General features: G+C 40.4%; 1 protein-coding gene across 3 annotated transcripts in view; it reads left to right on the top strand.

Annotated features, from left to right (window-relative positions):
- Window positions 1–23,633, top strand: part of RALB (RAS like proto-oncogene B) — a 49,051-nt gene extending 25,418 nt beyond the window's left edge. For 2 of the 3 annotated variants that reach the window (XM_042040475.1, XM_042040474.1), the window contains exons 2-5: window positions 12,702–12,858; window positions 13,982–14,190; window positions 16,945–17,122; window positions 19,255–23,633. In XM_042040475.1, coding sequence (XP_041896409.1) covers window positions 12,745–12,858; window positions 13,982–14,190; window positions 16,945–17,122; window positions 19,255–19,374 — 621 coding nt within the window. In that variant the 5' untranslated portion in view covers window positions 12,702–12,744 and the 3' untranslated portion in view covers window positions 19,375–23,633. Of the gene's footprint in view, window positions 1–12,271; window positions 12,295–12,701; window positions 12,859–13,981; window positions 14,191–16,944; window positions 17,123–19,254 lie in introns of those variants that run through there. The other variant, XM_042040477.1, reaches the window with a different exon arrangement.
- Window positions 23,634–23,839: the final 206 nt, after the last annotated feature.

Here is a 23,839-nt window from a genome sequence, read left to right as displayed (position 1 = left end):
CTAGCTCTTTTGGTATATATTTTTACCTGTAGTGAAAGATTATTCTTCTGAAGGGTACTGGAGACCTAGACTTATCCCCTATTTTGGGCATGGTAGGTGGACATATTAAAGAATGTTTCCAATTTAGATTTAATATGGATGACCTTTTTTTTTTTTCCCAAGCTGCTGGTTTGGGAAAAGAATCCCACTTTATAGACAAGAATATTATAGAGTACTACATTACAGGATTATACTTAACTTGACAAAGCACTTTAAAAGATTATTTGTAGGAGCTACCTGAACTCTGGACTTCATGCTGCAGAACACAAACTAAAGTGGCTTTTTTTGTTTTTAAGTAGGTGTTGTATAAGGTTAGTGCTATCCTGCTCCAGAGGATGCTGTCTTGGGCACCACTCTAAAGCAGACATTTAACAAGTGAAGTAGTTTTAGATCAAATTGCATGTCAGTTGCCTCAGCTTTCCAGAAAAGAGCTGGTTTTGCTAATTGGGGAAGCTGATCCCTGATTAAAATTAATTAATTGTAAAGTATATAGTAATCTGTGATACAGCCTTTCCACTAAACTGCTGCTGCAGTAAGAAGCTCCTCTTCTTGATGGTACTCTTCTGCTATTTAGTGTTCTTGGCTTACTGTGAGATTTCATTTTGGGTAGGTAAGGAATTCTCATTAGTGTACTCACCAAGAAGTCTCACTGACTGACTTTTATGGCAGCTTTCTGCTTTTATCTACCATGTCATAAAATAGACTGGCCAAGAAATTTAAGGAAATGATGTTTCAAAAGACAGCACCAGTTTCAAGCACACATTCCTATCTCTCTTTCCACTTTATCGTGTTTCAAAACACAGTTTAGGAATCAATTTAATTTTTTAAACAATTCTGCAGGCATTGGAAATTTACTTTTGTCTTAGGAGGCAAACTAAATTTGAAGTAGGCTTTATTGGTTGAATCTGTTCTGAAGTTTTAATGGAAGGAAACTAATTTAAAAAAATATTAGGCAGACCAGTTGGTGGTGATACTGTGCATCTTTATCTTTATTTAGCTTGTAAAACAGGGATCAAGCAGTGTTCTTGTCCAACTCCTTTCCTTAAGTATTCACAACTGTCTTCTAATATCATCTAGTATAACAGGGGCAATAGCAGATCATGAACCTGTTACACTCTTGTAAATAAGTGTTAGATAAGGTTTTTAATTAAGTGTTAGTCATGATGGACTGGCTTTAAGTGTTCTAGCTCTGCTGTACTACTTGTGCAAGTTGAAAAATGGGCCTTCCCACAGATAAGATTTGTAGCAACTGCATTGCTGGGCACAGATGACTTAGAGTTGCTGAGGCTGGTAGACACTTGTGGAGACTGTCTAGTCCAGTCCTCCTGCAGACTGTGCTACTCCTGATCCATAAACTGGCTTATTATCATCTCTAGAGAGAGCTTTGTCTGCTCCAGCTTTTCTCATGGGAAAGACAGCTCTCCTGGCATGCCGGTCTGTCCTAAAGAGCCTGTAGCCATCCACAGCAGCACTCTAACCATGAGAGCTATCCAAGCTCATCTCTGTGATTCCAGTGAGGTTGTACCCCTGTAGCTACACACAGACCCCCAACGTCTCCATCTCGTTGCCTGTGCTGCATGCGTTAGTGTATGGAAGCACCCTGTTGTGCTGATTTCCCAAGAAAGGCATGAAAGCCGTGAGATGAGCTCCTAGGTATCAGAATAATAGGGTTTTTTATTCTGGTAAAGTGCTCTGTGAAGATAGGAGATGTCTCCAGGAGAACCCAAGAATAAATGCGCGGTTTATGTTCTGCACTGGTTCTGTATGTTCATGTGACCTGTCATTTGCTAGGTCATAAAGAGAAGTGTTCTGAACTAAATGTGTCCTTATTCTCTGTGTTGAAGTCAAGTGGTTCTGAGTTAATGGTCTGCCACCTAAACCCAGAGTTACCAAGCGTGTTATACTGTGCCACTCTTCGTTCTACAGCACCCTGGAGGCTGTGTTGGAGAGAACACATTTGGCTGTAAGTGTTTTATAGTGGTGGGCAGAGCATTCTCCATGAGGGAGACCAAGGATAAGACTTCTCCCATAAGTAAAGTTCTCCACAGCTTTTTAGTATTCTTAACTCTAGGGATACTGAAATTTCATAAGACGCCCGTACTGGTGTAATAATCCAGTTCCCATTTGAAGATAGAAATACTGCTTTTGGCTTTGGTATGAAGTATATGAATACAGTAGTCTGGAAAACTGTCTGTTATTGAAAACATATGCTCCTAGTCCAGTGGAAAGGCAGCTTCTTGCATGTGCAGTTCACTCTACCTGATTGGGGGAACTGGAGTAAAGAAATCTATTTAAAGGTGACTTAGCACAGCAGCTAAATTATGGGTACTAAATGTCACCATTGTTTCTTTTCGTGTTGTAATGTAAATGCATTGATTGAAAGATGGAGGGAAAGGTTCAGTGCTTGGCAGTTGTGTGATGTTGCCTGATTGAGGAAGCTTAGTGACTCACGGTACACACCTGTGAACCCCAATGAAGTGCTTAAAATAGTGGAAGTACTCTCATAGTCTATAGGAAGATGATTCCTGAGTTCCCCTAGGGAGCTGGGATTCTATGGTTAAGAGTGAAGTCAGGATGGGGGTTTATTACTTGCCTATCTGCATCAAATATGGTCTCAACAGTGGCTTACATTTCCCCAAACAGAGATGTGAGCATGAGACATTAACTTCAGTTTGCAAGCAAGGAATGTAATTGTATGGGCAGAGACAATTGCTTCTGCTGGTATTAGCTAAGCCAAACTAAATAATGTTTGGACTTCTGATTTATCCCAGACATCCAGTTCACTAGGGAAGCATGATCTAGTGAGATACATCCTTTGGGGGAGCAGTGGTAGCAGCTTGTGGCCTGTCTGCAGTGTCTGGTGGCATGTTTGTGACACCAATGACTGGGTCTGACTGCCTCAGGACTGGGTAACAGTGGTGAGAGCTCCTGCAACTCTGTAGCACACTTCTGGTTGAATTGGAATTTGGTGGAATTTGCAAAATCAGTGGTAGTGGCAATTTTCTTGTGGATTATATAGTTGCAGTTTTTTTCACTGAAGTAACTGAAACCATGTTGTAACCTGGTACTAAGGTAAGATTTTGGTTATTTTGAGCTCTCGTGTGCCCCTTAAGACACTGATTGTGTGATCTGTTTGATTTGGCTGTTATATTTGTTAGGCCCCTGGAGATCCAGGTAAAAAATGGTATGAGATTATCTGAGGCATGTCACTGTCTCTTAGTGGTTTGGTGGACTTCATGTATGCTGTGTATCAAAGATGAACATGTTTCTGCATGGATGAGCTTTCAAAGGAAATACAGATGAAATACAGGTGAAATACACTTTGCAAGTCAATGGGAGTGAGGCCGTTGAACAAGTCTGTTGCCTGAGTGTCACTTTTCTGGTATGAGCCAAATTAACTAGTGTGAACAGTGGTGTTGTAATTCACCCTAAGTAATTGGGCAACTAGACTGTTATCACCACAGTGACAAACTCTTAGCATAGTAATACTGATTAAGGGTATCAATTCAGTCTTTGTGCTTGTAGAAGATTTCTATTAGGATTTCTAGCAAGATCTTGCAAGGTAAAAGCAATGTGGTAGATCCTTCTCTTCTGTCTGCAATATGTCTTCTGGGTGTTAATATTAGACTTGGAGGCTTTCTGAAAGTACTTGGAGATCTCTGGTTAGATGTCTCCCTACAGAAGAAGTGGTTTTAGCTGTAATGACACTACTGTCTTACTTTCACTTTAGGTAACACTATCTTGCTGAAATAAAGAGTATATTGCTGGTGCTACATACACTCTACTAGTTGATCTGCCCGGAGTAATACTGAAAATAATATGGAGGGTGGTTTCTTACTTTTTTTCCCCATAAAACTCTATGTAACTATGATGCTTGCATGCTATCTGTGCAACAAGGCAATTATAAGTGTACTGCCTATATGCAATGACAATCTCTTGATACTGTTGATACCTGCTGTTAAGAGTATTAGCTTTACAGCATGACCTTAAAACCTTATTTACTTAAACGTAGATATATGTGATTTTTTTCAGGGAGAGAGGGTGTGCTCCTGTGCCTTAAAAGCACTGTTTAAGGGAAGTCCTTTTTCTTCTTCTCTTAGCTACTGCTCAGAAACAAGTTACTTGGCTATATTTTTTTCCACTCTGATGAAATTCTAAAAATAAACAACCAACCGAAACCAAGCAAATAAACAAACAAACAACAACAACAAAAAAACCCAACCAAACCAAAAAAAAAACCCCAAAAAACCCAAACAAACAAATTCAGATATTTAAGTTCCTTAGGAACAGCGATATATAGTTGCTTATATTTCACTTCAGCATAAGATCTGAGTTCAATTTTAAAGGGTTGCTTTAAAGTGTTGCTCTTCTGATGCTCCAACTGACCAGACTGATTCTTTCCTGTGACTAAACCTTTGAAGGTTGCAGCCTTGCTACAGACTTGGACAGGATTTAGTTCCATTTTTCCTTAGACATTGAGATTATTCTTAGCAAAGTTACTGTCTTGAGATTACTGCTAATGTGTAAGGTAATGTCTGTCTATTTGTAATGAGTAATCTAGAATGGTCCTGTACTGAATGATGTGAGAGGGCATATATTTAAGAATTTCATGTAGTAAGTAAATGTAAATTAAACGCCATCAGATTTGCTTTCTGAGCTGCACTGATTCATCTCTGAAAATTTATAAGAAGAATTGGGCTGTACTTGGCAAGGAAGGAGAGGATTGTGGGGAATATGAGTATATACAGGTATTTTGTACTTAAAATGGATTACTGCTGTGGTGGTCCAGATTTGAACATAGCCTAAAAGGTGGAATTATCCAAGTCTAGCTATAACCTGTTGGAAAGAGCAGTGTGCTAGACTTTGTAGGTTGCGAGGACAATGATCAGTTAAAGGAGCAATGCACTTGTGTGTCTCCTGTTCTTCCTGTTCTACGTAACTGCAGGTGTCAAAAAAAATTTTGTATACGAAGTACACTCTTCTAAAAATCACTTCATCTTATTAAACTTTATTAGGCTAAGTGAAGAGCTGGAGATGGCTTTGCATACGAATGTGTGGAATAGTGAAAAGTAAGATATGGTATAGAGACCAGGATCACTAGTAGGGATTCTTAATCCTAATTGGCTGGTATCCAGTGGTTGGATGTCTGATGCTATTGATACTGTTAGAATATTTTAGTGTGATATCTGGGTTGTCTTCATGCATGCAGAGAAGACTCCTGATCACAACTATATTAAAAATACTGCTTTTTATACTGCCTGTGATATTTTCTAGATGAGCAAGTCTTAGGGTCTTTCCTGCCGTAAAAGTTCATCTCACAGTCTGCAGTCTTTCTTATTATGGAAATTAATACTCCAATCTGATTCATTTGAGGAAACACAACTGTGAATTGAAATGGTTCCTCAATCTGTGCCTAGTATTTCCCCAGCCTTGTAGGAGATGGAGAATACTAACGACCTGGCTTCAGGTTCTGGTTTAACCTTTAATTGCTGTAACATGGTGAACTTGCTAGTCCTGGTCTTGCTTCATGTGTCTGTTAGTTAGCAGTGTATATGTAGCTCCTGCCAGAGCACATTTGTGAGAGCCAGTGTCTGTAGGTGTACACACAATTCTGGGGGGTTTAGGCAGGATTTGTAACTAATAATAATTGACTGAAACTGGTGTAAAGTAACATTCAGTTATACTATAAGTTGTAACTTTCAGTGTATCAAGTAAATGTATTTATTCTGTGTTTTTTTCCTGTAACATTTAGGGATATGGCTGTTCCCACTTGGAACAAGGATCTAACCTATATAAAGAGGTTAGATCCTTTCATGTGTACAGAGTAACGTAGTTCCTTGCCTTCAATTCTTACTTTTCATCCTGATATTATAAAGTATTAAGTTTTCAAAATCCATTTTGAGGTTCTGGTCCAATGCCCTTATATTTGCAACTGCATCTACTAGTAGATCTTAGGGAGAGAAAATGCCTGATTGCCAAAAGCAAATCTGAGGCTTGGGTTTCGCTCCAGTGCTCAGCCCAGACACTGCAGCGGGGTGGTGGCTGCACCAGCCCCTTGTCTAAGGCGTGAATTGTGAACAGGGTCAGGGAACTGCCCTGCTTCTGCAGCAGTATAAGAAACTGCTTGGCTGCTGTAGTTCCACCTTCTTTGGCCTTAGTTGTACAAACTGTTTTTCTCCCTTCACATCAGCACTGAGGTGTGTGTGGCCTTGCAGATGTGACTGGCAGGCCCAGTGTGCTGATGGGCTGGAACTGCCAGGGGGAAGGGAGAGGGGACTGAGGGACAGGGGATGGTGATTTATATCACTGGGTGATATAAATGGGGACTGTGAAACTGCCCCAATGTGCTCTGCAAGACATCTCAAGCTGAATGAATTCCTTGATCCAATTAAACATCGCCCAGAAAAATCTATAACCACAACTGAGAAGGTAGAAACATCCAGCATTACATGGGGAAGGATATGAGGCTATCCCAAGCAGGGATTTCTACCAAACACATTGTGATCTCTGTTTAGCTTGGAAACCACTAAATGGATATATGCCAAGAGGGGAGATATTGGCACAGCAAAAGAGGATAGAGTAGCATTTGTAATTTTTCAGCCTGCATATCCTAAAATTTTCAGTGGCATTAAATATGCCTCTTAATCTCAAATTGGTTTTTTTTAAGTTGAATTACCAGTTGGAGCATTTACAGTCCATTGAAAGCTAATGGAATTTCAGTACTTAAATATTTTCTGGGTAACCTCAGAATGGCTGAGGAGCTCTTACAGTTCATAGTTCGGTGAGATTGTTAATTAGTTTTGTGATCCAGGGAATTTCTGTGACTGCATTCTTGTGGTTATATCACAGAACCAAACACTTCAAAGCCTCTAATTCATATTGTGATAAATGAGGATCACTAAAATACTGTTGCAAAACCTTGTTCTTTCTGTGTTTGCTTTTGATGACATCATATTTAAGTCTTTATAATAGGTTGAATAGCCAGATTTTCCTTTAAAAGTAGGTGTCTGAAGGGTTTAACAAAGCTCCTCTGTCAAGCTATTGGGCTAAGGGTTTCTAGAATCCTGTTTTAAAATCCAAAGAATGGCTGCTTTCAGTGGCAGGATAGCAATGAAAAGAAATGTCCAAAGATATCAGCTGCACAGCAAGAGAACAAGAGCTGATCTCAGCAATTTTGAGCTTAGAGCTTTATTTCAGTTTTAAATCTCGAACTGAATGGCAGAACTAGCAGCAATTCCAATTAAAGCCTTTGGAGGGTCTCAGATTCTTTTATTACAGCAGCAGAATATTTATTGGAAAACAGGTAGACTTAGTGAAGCTTCTCTTTTTTTTCTTATGTACTTGGATGAACTGTAGCAAAGTCTCTTTCTTGTGAAGTGACAAGAGCTTTTTCCTTTAAGTGTTGTGCAGCTGTGGTGTCTTAATGCGCATGAAGTAAAAAGGGAATGTGAAAGTGTGGTCTGGTTTGAAATACGTGTAGTTATTCAGTCATAGTCTTTGAATCTTGGTATTAGGTAAACCAGTCCTGTTTGTAAACTGTGTTCTGAGCAGTTTAACTATTTAAGTTGAGGAGAGGGTGGAGAAAAAGCAATTTACTAAGTGTTTATAAACAATTGCCTTGAAGTGCTCAGTTTCAAGGGACCAGCCAAGAATGACACAACATTGTGCAGGGGGCCTTAGTTAACCTGCAGAAATTGTAATCTAAACAGATAAGACAAAGGAAGGCTGAAGTAGCTGGTGAGTTTAGGGTTAGATAACTTAAATGGGAGGTGGCATGGTTTGATTAGTCCTGTGGCCAAGTAGAGATCTTCAGAAGTCTAAGTCAAAACAGCTGATTAGTAACTCCTATGGTTTGAGTTGTAGATTCTTGTGCTTCATGTAGGCAGCCTGTGGCTGGTGTAACCTTCCTTTCTTGATCTGAGGAGCATCTTTCACTAGCATCACAAAGCTCTTATTGTGCATAGGGCTGTGTGTTACCTATTACAGGATAAATGCAGAGTTATCAAGTCAATGGCTTAATCCTTATCTTTTAAAACAGATGAAGCAGGTAATTACTTGTAATTTCTTAAAATGAAATACTGACAGAAAAAGTTTATTCTCTGTCATGGGGTCTGTCTAGCAGTTTATTTCAAAGCAGGATGAATGGTAACCAGAAGAAACCACCTCCCCTACCTCACTCCCCTACCTCACTCCCTCAAATAAACTTTCAGAAGGTTTGGAGTGTGGTTTTTGGTTTTTTTTTTACAGCTTAAAACACTTAGCATATGAAGTTCAACATGGTGTCATTAAACCTGAGGGTAAAATGACAGGTGGAAAATAAATAGATTGACTGACTGTTCAATGGATCGCCTCTTGTCCTGTCAGAGGAGGGTAAATCTTGCTGGAAAGTAAACTGTGCCCAAACAACAAGTAAAGAGCAATAGGGGAGAGGAGGCATCTTACCCCACAGCATTAGGTGTCTTGTCTGGACACTTACTCAGAGTGAGCTCTTCAGCAGATGCACTAAGACCCATTGCCTCAAGTCTATGTCCCATAAAATGAAGGGAGTTGAGTAATGTTTTAAAGCAACTGCAGTTGTCACAGGTTCTTCTAGAAACTGCTGCTTTTTTGAGAAGTGGTTGGATTTCCCAAGACTTGTTTTTCTGTGAAGAGATGGGTTAATGTGCCTTGACTGCCTCAAGGATGCTTAATGTATAGAATAGGAAGAAAATTCCTTGCCTACTCAGAGATAACAGAGGAGAGAGCTTCCACTTGTGTTAATAGATTTCTTTTAATTTTTTTTAACCTCAAGGAACTGTTAGATGTGAGCTTTGAACCATGTTGTGTAAACTGTTTCTTGGCCTGCAGAGGTGGGGATATAAAAATAAACAAACAGTTGGCTCCAATGCTTTTCTTGTTTTATTACAATATTCCTATTATAATCTTGCTGTGCCCCTTTCTGAACCAGTGATGTGCTGTTAACCTGTTGTTCTGTAAGCACTGGTACTTCTGCACTGATACTGACTGTGTTAATCCTATGTCACACTGCTTCAGCCTTGCCTTGTCCTCTGTTCTTGCCTCTGCACTGTCTGGCTGTTCTGGGCTGGGGGGGGCCACACTCCCTCTGGTGCCAGCAAAGAAGAGATGCTTTGTGTGAAGCTTCTGGGACCTCACTGAGTACACACTGCTCAGGGGCTGTGTTGTGAGCGTACTGCTGCATTCACGGGGTTCATGTAGTCCTGATCCTCTGAAATATTCAAGTGGCACTTGGAACAGCTCTGCAGGGAAGATCAAGTACCTTGGCCATGAAGAGCTTTAGATGCAATCAAACCCATTTTGTATGCTATTGGGTGGGTTTTGTTTAATATTATACTCTGATTGCGAATGAGGTAATACTGTAAGGCTGACCTTGCAGTTTCTACAGGCCATTGTTGGGGTGGAATAGAGAAGGAAGGATTTAAATATTCTCTCCACTCTACCTCTATGATGAACTGTTTCAAGTTTGTCAGTATTTTTCCTAAAAGACAGCAATTAATTTACCATGACCATGTGAAGATGAAGTATTTGTGTTGACAGGACAGAGAAATCTTTTCTCTTGGCTATTAGTAAATTATGCCTTTATTGCTGTTGCATAGCACAGTGGACTTAGTGCTGCTGCCTATTACATATTCCTAAGTTTGTGATTCCAGAAAAACGTGTAGCTTGAAAGCTTTGTGTTAGATAACACAACAGTTACAACAATGTTAGGATACCTGATAAAAGAACAGTCACAGGTTAAAACCAGTCACAATTATACTGAAAAGTAGCTAAGGGTCACACTCCAGAAAACAGCTTATTTCCTACTGTGAAAGCCAGACTACTCTTGAACTAGGACAAAACAGCATTCTCTACAATTTACGAGCAAGCTGTGTTACTTCTGGAGCACTTAAAGTCCCTGAACTATCTCATTGTGTGGCCAATCTGTAGCTCTTGTTCCTTGGGTGTTTATGTCCAAGCAAGCTGAATTCTGGTTTACCGTCTGTAGACCATGTGGACAATAGGCAAAGCAAGAACTTCTGGAGTTCAGATGCTACCTTATGACAGCTGGTGAGGGGTCAGTAGCTCTGACCGAGGAAGCTGTGACCGGTCCGCAGAGATGGTCCCGTGGAGGATCGCCTTCCCGAGGCCCGGTGTCTTCCCTCAGCTGCTAGCTGGAGGGCCCGTGCAGAAGCTGTCAGCTCTTTAGTGATTGTCAGCTCATGATTTCAGCTCAGCTCTGCAGGGCAGCCTCCAGGTCAGAGCAGGGAGAGAGACGAGAGGCCCGTGTAGCTGTTCCGCACGAAGGTAGCTTTATTGGTCCGTACTCCGGCGAAGGGGAGGCCAGGGATGGGCTCTCTCTGCCCTTGCAGGGGCAGGAGGCTAGCTTTGTAGGGATACAGGGGGTGGGTGTCAGAGGGTAAAGGCCAATGGGTTACAAAAGATCTGCATAGGGTCTCCCAGAGGATTCTGCATCTGTCGTCTTCTCACCATAACTGAAAAGTAGCTGCCTTCCCAGGGGGGTCCTGCTGGGACATTGCTCAATCTCCTTATCTCAGCAGACGTCCCTCCAAGGCAGTGGCTGGGCATACCCTACACTGCCTGTTGTGTTTTTTCACATTTCCTTGGCAGGGAACTGTTCCCTTCTTCTCTTGCCTCTCTGGTGACTAAGAGTTAAAAATCAGTCTTGTGATTCTCTTCTGGTTTAGAATGTCTGTGGCAATTCAATGGCTAAATTCATTGTCCCCAACAAATGTGTGTTTGTGCTGTACTGGGAGAACCTATGGAGAAGTAGGAATTGTCACACCCCATTTCTGTACTAAGGAGTGTCCTGGATGGGGGAGCTGATGTATAACATAATAGAGAAGATTACCAGAGGAAAATATCTGTCTTCACTTACCAGTGTTTATCCCAGAATGAGTACTTAAACATGATTAATTTGCATTGCTGTACTAAATGTATGTAGCAAACAGGTGTGAGTAAAAAACTCTGCATGGAAAAATACTGCTGCTCAGATGTTTGAAAATGCTGTCCTGAGGGCACTTCTTGATTGTTGGCATGTTTGTTCTTGTATGCACGAGTCAATGAGAACTTAGTTTGATTTGTTGCTTTTCAGAACATCAAGTCATGACAAGGGGAAAAAAAAGTAGTCACTATCAGTGTACTCTGAGGGCAGTTGTCCAGACTGGTCATGTCAGTCTCAAAATGCAAGGCACATAAACTGGATTGCTTGGAGCAAACTGCTTTCAGGGAGAGGTTTGGACAGGACTGCATCCAAAGGTCCCTTTCCAGGCTAAATAATCCTATGGCATGTTTGTAGGCTGATGATCCCTTAGTCTCTTGTTAATTTTGTTTAGGGCAGCCGGTTGTCCTGAAGCTTTTTCCAAGTAACTTCTACTGTTGGCCTTGTGTTTCCATACAGTAGCACTTGATGATGTGGCAGTTGCAGTGGTTTAGTACAGTAATTGTGTGCAGGCAAATTTGAGACTCCTGGAAGGCCCATTGCTCCTGTGCTTCTGGAATAAAGAGTGCTGCTATAAATCAAGGCTGATACAGCCACTTCCTATAGCAGTGTTTTCTGAATGGTCTACTGGCCTCCTTACAGCTCTCTGCCAGGATATGAACAACTGGGGTCCTTTGTGGTGCTCTGAGGACACAAGAGTTGGTATCCTGCCATCTCCCATATACACGTCATATGTCTGAAATATTCATATTTGGGTTTTTTTCTGTGCGGGAATCCTGGCTGGTGACACATCTTTGTTTCACGTACTTCTGCTTTTATCCTCAGTGTGCTGTTCTTAGAGATGCTGCTCTAAGAGTGTGGCAGCTGCTGCTTGTGCTTCTGGTACAACTACTGTGTCCAGCTACTCTTAAAAAAACCAACCAAAAAAAGAGGCAGTATTATTTTTAAGAAGCCTCCAGCATTTAATTACTAGGCTTGCATAACACACAAACAGAGGCTTGTTAGCTAGGGCTTGTTTATTGAAGCTTGCTCCTTTATGGCTTAGCAACATCAGGAGAAGAATAGAAACTGAGATTTTTTTGCAGTAAAGCAGGATTTTTTTTTTTTTCCTAAGCAAAATAGATTCGCAGCATCAAAAGGCAGGAAGTGTAAAATAAATGCTAATGCCGTGTCATAAGACTTTCTGCTAGAAGCTTTTGCAACTTGTTCCTGCCAATTTACTGTGTATCTCTGCTGTTTTCTTAGCCTACACAGGGAGAAGATCAAAAGCCTGATTTCTGCCTATGAGCAGATCTAAGGTATAGTTGTATCAATATTAAAGAAATATTTAGAAAGATGTAAAGCCTTCTAACAAGAACAATAGAAAACACTTAATTTCATGTCGTTTGAGAAAGAGTGGGTTTTCTTTGGAAACTGCTCTAGACAGTAGTCTTGTAGGCTGGGTTTGCAAACAAGAGTAGCTTGTTAGAAACCTTTGGCACTTTGATTAATCATACTGTTGTCACAAATAGAAAGTATTTGTTTTAATACTTTGTCCTACTCATACTTTAGGCATGGTTTGCATGCCAGTGCATTGGAGTGGCCCATTGTTTAGGCTTGTGGGGCAGGGTTTTAATCTGGTCTTTCAGCACTGAGACACTTTACCTGCCTGCTACCCTGATGTACCGAAGTCATGGATGGGTGACTGTGCTTCTTCTGTCTGCAGATCTAATTGTTTGCCCGGTACTTCGTCTGTGGCAAGCAGGACAATGGCTGCCAGCAAGAGCAAGAACCAGAGTTCCTTGGCCCTCCATAAAGTAATTATGGTTGGCAGTGGAGGTGTGGGCAAATCTGCACTCACACTTCAGTTTATGTATGATGAGGTAAGTAACTGTGGTTCAGCTTCTCTAAAGCACAAATTCATACAGCTTGCTTTTTTTTTTTTTTGTGGGACCAGGGAACTAAATGTGATGAGCAAAAGACCTGATGACCCAACTGGCAGGAGCAGAATGTAGGAAGCTGAGAGATGTGCCCTCTGGGAACATCTCTGGCTAAAGGTGACAAAATTGATGCTTATTTGTGAATGAACAGTCTTCAGGAGTCATGCATTATGTACAGGTGCTTGTGTACAGAAGCTGTTACTAGTTGGAGTTGAACTTTAATTTTGTAATTTAGGTCAGTTAAGGCTGAAGTCAGAAGTAAATATTCTAGCTCATTCTGAGCCAGGTGATGAAGTAGGCATGTTCATAGCATGAATTCTTCCATACTCGTATACAGGAAGCTAGATTAGGCAATCCAGACTAGTATGTGAAGGAATACAGGAATGATCCTGTAATTCAAAAGTTAGCATTTATCTGTAGGGTGTCCACACATGCTGTAGTGGTGTAAGTATCTGAACAGGTGATGTAGTCATTAATGAAAGCCAGCCAACTTAACTGGGCTTAATTGTTGTGTTCTGAGGCTGAGAGGCTCTTTACCTCTCTACTTTTATGCTGGATGTGTGCTGTCAGCACAGAACTAAGTTGAACTGGCAGTGGCTTTGTTGGTCTGATCAATACTGAATGTACTAAAGTATGTGCCTGTGTAATTATGGAGCAGGCTTTCAGGTTCAGCAGCTGGATGCTCTCATCTACAGCTGTTAAAAGTTCAGATACCTGTACCTGAAGTATATTGAAATGCATTTTCTTAAAGTGGGAGATCTAGATAATGCCAGCAGATTGCTGGTAACTTATACTGCAACTCTGTTCTTAAATTGTACTGAAGTGGCTGAACAGTGTTTTGTGTAGCAAGTTTCTCTTGACTAGGCAAGCTGGCTCTTTGATGTATTAAGTGCTTAAATAATTTGCTTTTAATAGTAAAACTAAAAAAAAGTGGTGGAACTTAGTAGCTGATCGAATTATGAGAAGGTTTTGGGGAATTTAAATGTCACTGAAGTGAAAGAAGGAATATGGACAAATACTGAGACTGTTTGACAGTAATTCTAAACACTAATCCCTTTCTTGTTAGTTTGTAGAAGACTATGAACCTACCAAGGCTGACAGCTACAGAAAGAAAGTAGTTCTGGATGGTGAAGAAGTTCAGATAGACATTCTGGACACAGCAGGACAGGAGGATTATGCAGCTATCAGAGATAACTATTTCCGCAGTGGGGAAGGGTTTCTTCTTGTCTTTTCAATAACAGAGCATGAATCCTTCACAGCAACAGCGGAGTTTCGGTGAGTAGTTTGTCTCCTAGTAAGGGAAAAATATCTGGTTCCTATGTTGCTCTGACAACTGCTTAAAAGCTACAACAGCTCTTCATCCTTTGTTACTATTTGATCAATGAAAGTGACGCCTGGCCATTCTGCTCTCAGTAACTGATAACCTAAACCAGAGTATTCAGCCTCTGGCTTTAATTGTCTTCATGCCTGTAACTTCTGAGTACATTATGCCAGCAGCAACTTCAGGCAAGTAACAGATTCTTGGACTCTTAAAACAGGCGTATTTCAGCCAATTTTCAGTCTTCATGGATGTGAAGTTTAATTATCTTAGAACAGTACTTCTGGAATTAAATCTGTCTTTTGGCCAGGTTTCAGACACAGTATTGCTTATTGCTAGAAGCAGGTGCTCTAAGGAAAGGAAGGATTAGCCTCCACTCTCAGGTATGGATTGGTGCCAAACAAGGGTTGGCAGCCAAGCATTGCTATTGTAGGCAGACGTATTCCTAGAAAGACACACGGTAGTAGTAAGCACTTCAATTTTTCTTCTTGGGATTAGCAGTTCTGATGTAAAAACTGGCACCAGACTGGCCACCAAAACGGCTTGTGTAGTGTGGGGGGGTAAATAAAAAAAGATTTAAACCACTGTTCTGGTTTTAGAATTCATGTAGCCACATTCTTCATGGCAAGTGTTCTAACTCTTTTTTGATAATACCTATTGCCTCAGTAGAAGGTAAAACTGGAGATTGCCTGGAACAGCTGTATAACTTGAAGGAAAACCTCTCAAAGCATAGGGAAAATTTAGGAGTTCCTTATGCTTGTCAGAATAAAAACTATCAGTCTGCCTTATGTTCCCTTTGCTTCAGTGGTACAAGGTTAACAGATACTAACTGGTAATGGAAGTGCTGTAGCTAAGGACACTTATTTCTAGGTTTTTCTTAAAGCTAAGGCAAATTCCCCTTGCACTCCTGAACTTTGGTCCAGGTTCTTAACATATCATACTGTTTCAACAGTAGTAGAAGACCACAAAATCTTTTGAGGTATAAAAATACTGTTCCTTAGTCACATAATACTTACGGAACTTTGTTCTGCTTCAGAAGGCTGATAGTCATGGGGCACACAAGCAGAGCTCAGTTTGCCCTAACAGGAGCTCTGAAAGGAGCCAACAGTTCAACTGTTGTACGACTACAAAACTGAGTACTAGGACTCTTCTTAGTGTAAGATGGAGGAAAAGGTCAGGTAATGCTCAAAAAACACAAAGAAAATGAGACAAGTGGAAGCACTTGGTTTTGGCTTATGTACCTAAGTGAAATATAATGTTAAACCTAAGGCTTAAGGCTTTGAATGAAAAAGAGTGGGAGTGTTTATCTTGGCAGTTTGGTTTGGTGTTTTTGTGAGACTTCTGTAACTAGATTAACTGTGTGTTGGTTCAAGATTCCAGCACAGCAAAACAATGAAAAAGCAATGCTAGCCCTGAAGATGGGCAAGAAGGGCCGAGGAGCTCTTTGTGATGCATAATCTCCTACTTTTCAATGGTTCAGAAGTAAAACAAATAGTGAAATTAGTTAAATGGAATATTTAGGCTGGCATGCAAGTACCAGCTCCTTGGCCCAGGAAGGAGTGGGGAATGCATAGTATGAGTCACCAGCATCCCAGGCCAAACTGCAGATTGGTATTATTGATCCTTTTAAGTTCCAGAATTCTAACACTATGAAAAAGTTGAATACTGAACAAACTATGGGCTTGTCTTTAAATCCTAGCTCTCCTGCTGATGCTATGCATTCAGTGTTTGCTTTCAGTGCCTCTGTAATCTGAAAATGTGTGAAGGTGCAGTTAAATGCAAAAGCAGATTGCTTCAGTGTGTTAATGCTATTTTAGAGTCTCATGTACTCTCCATACATTGTTATTTTGTGGATGGAAAATGCAGGCATCTGAAGTAGTGTGGTAACTCAGTGAGATGAGAGGGTGTAGCACTGTGCTCATGCCTCATTTAGCTCTTCTTCATAACAAAATGAAGCAATCTAAAAATAGTTTAGAGTGGTAGAGTTCTTCCAGCATCCTAGACGGACAGCAACTTGTGTCAGTCTGGTTTCAACTTGTGTTTTACCCCAGTAACAGCACAAACCAAGACTGGTGTGCAACATCACTCCATCTCCTTTCCTGGATGCCGATATGTCCTCCTAGCATGACAGGTTAATGCTGACAGTTCAAATATCTTCCTGGAGGCTTTGAAGGAGGAAGGTTGCTAGCATTTTAGTTCAGCATCGTGTAATAACTCTCTCCTTTGAGTGAAGTTTAGGTAGCCATTAGGAATGATCTCTGCCAGCTACTTGTTCCCAACCTACTGCCTTGGCAAAGACTTGATGTTGCCCAGACCTATATTGAGATGTGATGCAGACTGTGAGTTGAAGATGGTGACTGAATGCCAAGGTAAAACTTGGCAAACATGGCACTTGTACTCTTTACCTCATTCAAATGTGAACTCCTGCTGCCAGTTCCTCTTCTGCCATACTGTTCTTCTTTCCTAGAGCCTGATTACTCACTAAATGGTAAAACTGCCTTCCTGGAAGTGTGAGGCTTTCAGCAGTGTAAAGCCTGTAGCATTACTCTGCTAATCTTGGAATAATTTTAAAGTGTGTGTCCAACTGTTGGGAAATACTCAGTTGTAAACACTAGTAATGTGCAGACCACTTGATCCACTCCTCGTAAGTGTGGGAGTTTTGTTGCTACTACTAACACAGTTATTTTTGTTTTGAATACCTAATGCACTAGGGAACAGATCCTGCGTGTGAAGGCTGAAGAGGATAAAATCCCTTTACTGGTAGTGGGAAACAAATCTGACCTGGAGGAGCGCAGACAAGTGCCTGTAGAAGAGGCTCGAAGTAAGGCAGAAGAATGGGGGGTGCAGTACGTAGAAACCTCTGCCAAAACTAGAGCGAATGTAGATAAGGTAAGACAAATGACATCTGCTCAATTAGATTGTTGCTACTTGTTTAGTAGCTGACTCTTGCTGGTTCAAAAAAAGTCCACAGTTTGGCTTCTGAAAGCCTAGTTTATTTAAAAAAACCCCAATAAACACTGAACTTACTAGAATGTGTACACTTAAACACATACCTAGCTTAAGGGAACCTGAGATCTGGAACAAGTTAATGCTGTTGTCTTGTTTTAACTGTTTGTACCCGAACCAATAGTTTTTCAGTAATACTTTGGGTAAATGGTTCTAAGGATTCCCTCAAGTGAGTTATTTTCTTTGTAGGCTGTGTCCCACTTATAACACCAATAAATAACAAGCTATGGACACTCTAGAAATTTTCCCCCCTTCCCTACAAAGCTACATGTAGTGTGGTTAAAGATTTTATTCTTGTTTTCTGACAAGACTACTTTGAATTGTGAGAAGAACTTTTTGCTGTGTCCCTGTCCTGTTTTGACTTGTCCTTGGTGGTATAAGACAGTTATTCTCATGTTATTCTACTGCTGGTTTTTTGCATAAACAGTGGTGGTGAGATATTCCAGAAGAGAAATGAATTATGACTATGGAGTGTTTGTCCAGTATAGAGGACAGATTAGTTTCAATCATCCCCTTTATTTTGTTTGTAGTGAGGACTTCTTGAAGAAAAGGGTGCCTTTTTACTTCACCAATTCACAGAAGATGATCTGAAATTACTGTTTTGCATCCTAAGGGCTCCAAATGTGTCTTGCTAAAATGCATTTGTTTAAAGATTACAAATTTTAAGCAGTTTTCTCTTTGGATAAAGAACACTTGCAGCTAGCTGTACTCTTAAGTTCTTCTAGACAGTTCTTCCTGTTCTTCTATATTAGTTCACAAGTGGAAATGCTGTTGGTGCACAAGTTACTGGTAGGAACTTCTCTCATTAAAACTACAGTATATGAAACTCCTGGATTGAGATCTTTTGGCTTAAAGGACATGGCATAATTTCAGTTTGGTAAAGAACCATTCTGACTTGCAGAATGTTCCTAGAAAGTCACTATCAGTTGCATAAGCTGGGTGATGTAGTGAAATGTGAATATTTAGACTTGCTTTTGCCTATAAACAACTCATATTACTAGTGAATGGCTAGCCTATTTTATATTTAGACTAGTTTTCTGATCAGTTTGGATTAACAGCAGTGGAGCTGTGTGTCTGGAGTATACTAGCACAGTGACCTAGATTTGCTGTTACAGGTCTTCACTGGCTAGCTTGTGTGGCATACTGGTTATCTGCTATATAAGTACTGTCTGGTGTGTTCTAAGACAGGTTATTCATCTTTGTGGTGATTGTGTGTTAATGCTGTGGCAGAATACAAAAAAACTTAAGAGCGCTTTGAATGGTAAACTAATCTACTTTTGATCAGTAGCATGGTCTTGTTTCCAAGCATCAAAGGCTTGAGAGTTCCCCATTTGGACAAAAACACACTGTAGTTCTACAGAGTGATGCTAAACTCTTGTTCTGTAATCCTAACGATAATTTTACCCAGTAACTGTACAGCAAAACAGCTCTTGCACCTTTAGATGGTATGTACCTAGACATCAGGAATACAGGGGTGAAATTGCCTAAATTTTGGACAAAAAACCCCAGAGAAACATGAAAGAAGGCATGGCTTTCTCTGAATCTATCTTATAACATAGTCTTGAGAATTTTTTGTGGCCTGTCACTTGAATGCTGCACCTTTGTAATTATAGACCAAGCAGAATACTACCAAGCAGAGTGCACCTCTAACTACATGGAAATGACAGGACTAAATGCTTTCCATAGTTAACAGCAGTGGAAATGTTTGCTAGGCACAGACAAATGTTCTCATGAGCTCTCAATGCTGCTTTTGTGCAAAAATGGTATTCAATAAAAAGCTCTTAAAACAGGGCTGTTGAATTTTTTTGATAGCCAGGTATGATTGTGCAGCTTTTGCCACTGCTTGACACACCACGTAATTCTGATGTTGTGTTTGTCACTGGGATCTTTGCCTAGACTTATTTCTGCTGTGTTGAGTACAGTGTGGTTCTATGTCTTTATTTGTTGCTGAATACAGTAGTTTTTATCTGCTTTCTGGTAGCTGATCTTGTTTAATCTTTATTTTTCCCTCCTAGGTGTTCTTTGATTTAATGAGAGAAATAAGAGCAAAGAAAATGTCAGAAAACAAAGACAAGAATGGCAAGAAAAGTGGCAAGAACAAGAAAAGCTTTAAAGAAAGATGTTGCTTACTGTGATGCTTTGGAACTGTAAATATCTATCTACAGGTGGCATGGATAAAATACCACTAAGGATATAGGGCTGGATTCATGAAAGGAAGTCTGTATTGACTCCCTTATCTTTGGCTTTGCATATCACACCTCCAAAATGTGAAAACAACTTTGCAACCATTTCTGATATCCAACAAAACCTTTGCCTATTTAAACTGAAATGGGCTCCATCTTCCAACTTTCAAAACTAGAAGCAATTTCAGAACTACAATCCTTCTGCTTGGTTACACAATGTATTTTTGTATTAATGTTTCTCTTGAACCTCTACTGGCCTTAACAAGCACAGCTGTTCAGGTTCAAACACTTTTTCCTGCTGTTGCTGCCCTCCTTGATGGTACAAACTGCAGAAAGGCTAGATGACACCTGGTAAAGGGTTTGAGTCTCCATCTTCTCTTGGTTGTCACTGATATTTCTTACACTGAAATCTGCTGACCTCCTCCCCACACTCCATGTAAGAAATAGCAACTGACAGTTGAGAGTCAACTTAAAACAAACTTTCTTCTGTGTTCTGTTTAGTCAATACAGCATTCATGAATCAAGCCTATGGACTCAATTCAGACTTATTTAGGCAATGCAAAAATTGATATTTGAATACAGGCCAGATGCATTCCCTGCTGGGGTCTGTCTTCTCATCCTTAAATTAGTGGTATGGGGTGAGAAAATGACTGTAAGCCTTTCTTCAAAAGGAATAGTATTATCACTATCTCCTTGAAATGCTGTCCTGGGTTTCTTCCATGTATTGTGTCTCAACTCAATTACACTCTACATCTGTCATCCTTCCCTTCCCTTGTACTGGAATAGTGGAATAGGTGTTGATTTAATCAGTTATGTTTATATTGGAACACTTGTGATGATAATGTTGGAAAGTGAGAACATCTGCATCTGTCTCTTGTCTTGCTGAAGATGAAAATGTTGAGTAAGGGTGGGTCCCATCACACATTCATGACTTGGAATAGGTGAGGCATATATGCTACCTCTCAATGATTAGCTGGCTAGTGAGCTGTACGGTGTCAAAAAGCAAACGAAGTTAAGCAGTTGCCACATCTATTACTCACTGTTAATTTTATATGTACTGTTTCTGATGCACAGCAACCTAGCACATGTTGAGTTTTGCTGTCAGTTATGCAATGGTGGTCATGTCTGTTCAACAAAAACAGTCTAGAAATCAGTACTTAGCAGGTTCTGTTGTCAGCTGACTGAAATGAACTTTCTGATTCAGTTTAAATTAAGTGCAGTTGCCAAAAATCACTTCTGTCACTGTGGAAAAGAGCTCTCTTCCGGCTGTGGAGTTACCCAATGAATTATGGCTTTCTGCCTCTAAGGAGTAGAGAAACCTGAAGAGTAACTGTATCTTGTGTGTAACTGGATTCTTAAAACACAGTTGCTTGGTGAAAGTAATCTAGGTGGTTGTTCAATGAAGCTCACTGCAGCACTAGATTAACAAATGGTGTTTCTTCCTGAGGTGAAGGAGTCGTGAATACTGTTCAGTACTTAAGTGTTGTAATTTGAGGTTGAAAAATATTTTTAACATGTACTAGATTGCTTTTGTGCATTCCATCTCTGAACATTGAAAAAAGTAAGATGTGATCTATATCAGAACCTCTGTTGGCCTGAGGTTTCACAGGGATTTACCACGAACTCATTGTCTTCCATAACTAGCTCATCTTGTCAGGCAACTCATTGGATTGGGGAAACTGTACTAAATAAAAGGTGCTGTAATCTTCATTCTTGTCAAATTAAATTCCTTTTTTGTTACTCCTATCTTATATGGGCACAAAGAATGGTTAACCAGCTCCTAAAATGCTTCTCTGTGAACAGTGTAATTAATTGTGAAGTTGGCTTTGTAATACCCAATACTGTTTTGAAGCAGAAGCTGGAAGCCTGCTCCTTACAGAATTTGTCACTTGAGCTGTGTAACCTGTGTCTAAAGCCTAAGCACCTAATGGGACACTGGGAGCTGTAATATTTCTAACAGAGTTTCCTCTTGAACTTCCATGGATAAAAGTCCATTTCTGACTGTATATTGTGCATAGCAAATGAATGTCCCCTTCTGGAGGAAGGCAGCTCACTTAAGTTTGGTTTTAGTTGAGACTTAACCTTTAAGTCTTTAATTAACCTAAAGGATAAACAACAGTTGAGTTCACATTACAAGCTTATCTAGGTCAAGCCCTTCTGAGGCGGATTATAAAATGTGTCTAACAAAACTGAATAAACTGTCCTTGCTGTATGAATAATGAATTCAGCAAAGCTCACAATGAGCAGCCCAGCTGTATTGGCTCAAGAGACGTGCATGCCTTGGCCTTTGATCTCTCTAGTCTTAAAGTACCTGAGAGTATTTGACAGGACAGATGAATTTCTTCTCAGAACAGCAAGTCACCCACTGGCATTCTTACAGTCCACGTGCTGTTTTCACTCAGGTTATTTTTATTTTTCCCAACTGATAAAGCTATGCCACTGAGGTGGACTTACTTGGAAGAAGGTGCTTGCTGCTTCATGGCTTGATGCTGCAGCTTTTCAGTATTCCTCTTCTGTACTTGTGACAAACTCAGTTTAACTTGCCAGTTACAGCTGAAAACATGATAAACAAAGCAGCTACCTTGCCTACTTTGGAACAGTGGGCAGCAAGCTTTCTGACTTGTACCAGGAAGGCAATAAAACTAGTCCCCTGGACTGGAATCCTGTTGCCTCCACCTCATGGCAGAAGTGCCTGAATGTATGCCCTTCTGAATAGGGGCAGTATGGTTTGGGGGTCCTTGAAGGGCTTCCCAGGTGTGCTTCACTGGACATCAATGGACATCAGCATCAGGTGGGTTGAGTGGAGTGAATTTAAAATGGCACACATTACTCTGTGAGCAGAGTAAATGGAGCTTTGAGTAACTGCAGATCAGGTACATCAAATAAGGGACGACTTCGGCAGCAGGGGCTGTGTGGCTGCCTGCTGGCCTTGCTGTGTAGCTGAGGAGACTGAAGGCTGAATTGAAGCTGATGTATTCTATCAACATTTGCATGCTGGGTAATTAAAACCAAGACTTCTCTTAGTTGGTATAATGTGCTCTTAAATCATTCTGGAGCATGGCTGTAGGCAGGTAACTGGATATTAGCAGCTGGAGGTCATGCAAGACTTGACTATGCACTTGCACTTAAGCATTCAAGTATTATTCTTGCGTAATGGCTTAACATGAAGTCAGGGAACTGTTTACTGCTACATGCAATCTTCCGTATGTGGCTTAGCTTCAAGTGCTCCAGTTTTCCTTCTGGTTTGAGCAGAGCAAACAAGCCCCTGTTATAACAAGGGCTAAGTCATTGTGTGAAAAAAAAGCAGGTTAAACTGCAGGACTGCAAAGGCAGAATTGACTCTTGTAGAGGAGCATCTCTCCAGGTGGGAGTACAGATGCAGCATGAAGTGTGTTTTCAATGACTTGTGCCATGTGTGTTCTTATACAGACTGATACACCTCTACTGCAATTTCTAGGTGAACACTTGGCTTGATGAGGAGAAACATGTATGCATGTATTTACTGGGCATTAAACTTCAGTAAGATGTTAATAACCATCTGAAGTTCCAGTTGAATTGTATCTGGCTTAAGTATAATGCTCAAGAACACTTCAGGTCTAAGGTACAAAACTACAATCTGGAATGTAGTAAGAGGTGTATAGAGGGGAAATGCATCTAACTAAATGCTCACCCAGATCTTTTTTTAAAGCTTTCTAAAGCATTAACCCAGTTCTTAGGCCTGACAGGTCTATCAGTTCTTGCTCAAAAAGAGGATACTGTTTATCAGTTCAACTCAGAGCTTATGTAGACAGAAGCTTTCCTTAATTGCTGTAAGCATATGTTGCAGTGTTCACCTCCTGTTGACTTTATAGTTGGGAGAAGGAGGGAAGAGGAACAAAAAAAAACCCCTATGATTTTCACCGTAATCTCCACACTTCATGGAAATGGCAGGTGTTCCTCTTGGGAGGGGAAGGTGTTATCTCTAACACCAAGTGAGAGGTTTAGTGTAGAGGAAGTGATTGTGATTGCAAGACTTGATGAAACTGCCTCTAAACTATGTATGCTATACTATACAATGTAAATTCTTATTTTTTTTCCTTACGTAGCTTCAGAGCTTTGTCTCTAACTTGCACAAACATTTTTAATGTCTGTAAAACTGGTCACTTTTCATTATCATGCTAATACAACTGATTTGTATTACTATTGATAATAAAAAGAAAAAATGAGCTTCATATTTGTTTGTTATTGATTTTTACAGCATTCTAAAAGCATGCCTAATCTCCAAATTCTTTAACCAGCCAGCCACTGATTTTCAGTGTCTGGAACTAACCTTTCTGTCAAATATGTAACAAGATTATATTGCAGACTACGGGAAGGAAGGGGAGCAGGAGGTGACTGAGACCCTCATCATTGGCTCTCTGGAAATTGTATGCATGTT

Source organism: Corvus kubaryi, unplaced genomic scaffold, assembly GCF_017639235.1.
Source record: "Corvus kubaryi isolate FWS band 111438036 unplaced genomic scaffold, C.kubaryi_AGA036_p1.0 37396, whole genome shotgun sequence".
In the NCBI taxonomy this organism is placed as follows: Eukaryota; Metazoa; Chordata; class Aves; order Passeriformes; family Corvidae; genus Corvus; species Corvus kubaryi.
The sequence above is the reverse complement of the archived record's forward strand: the minus strand, read 5'-3'. Positions and strand labels throughout refer to the sequence as shown.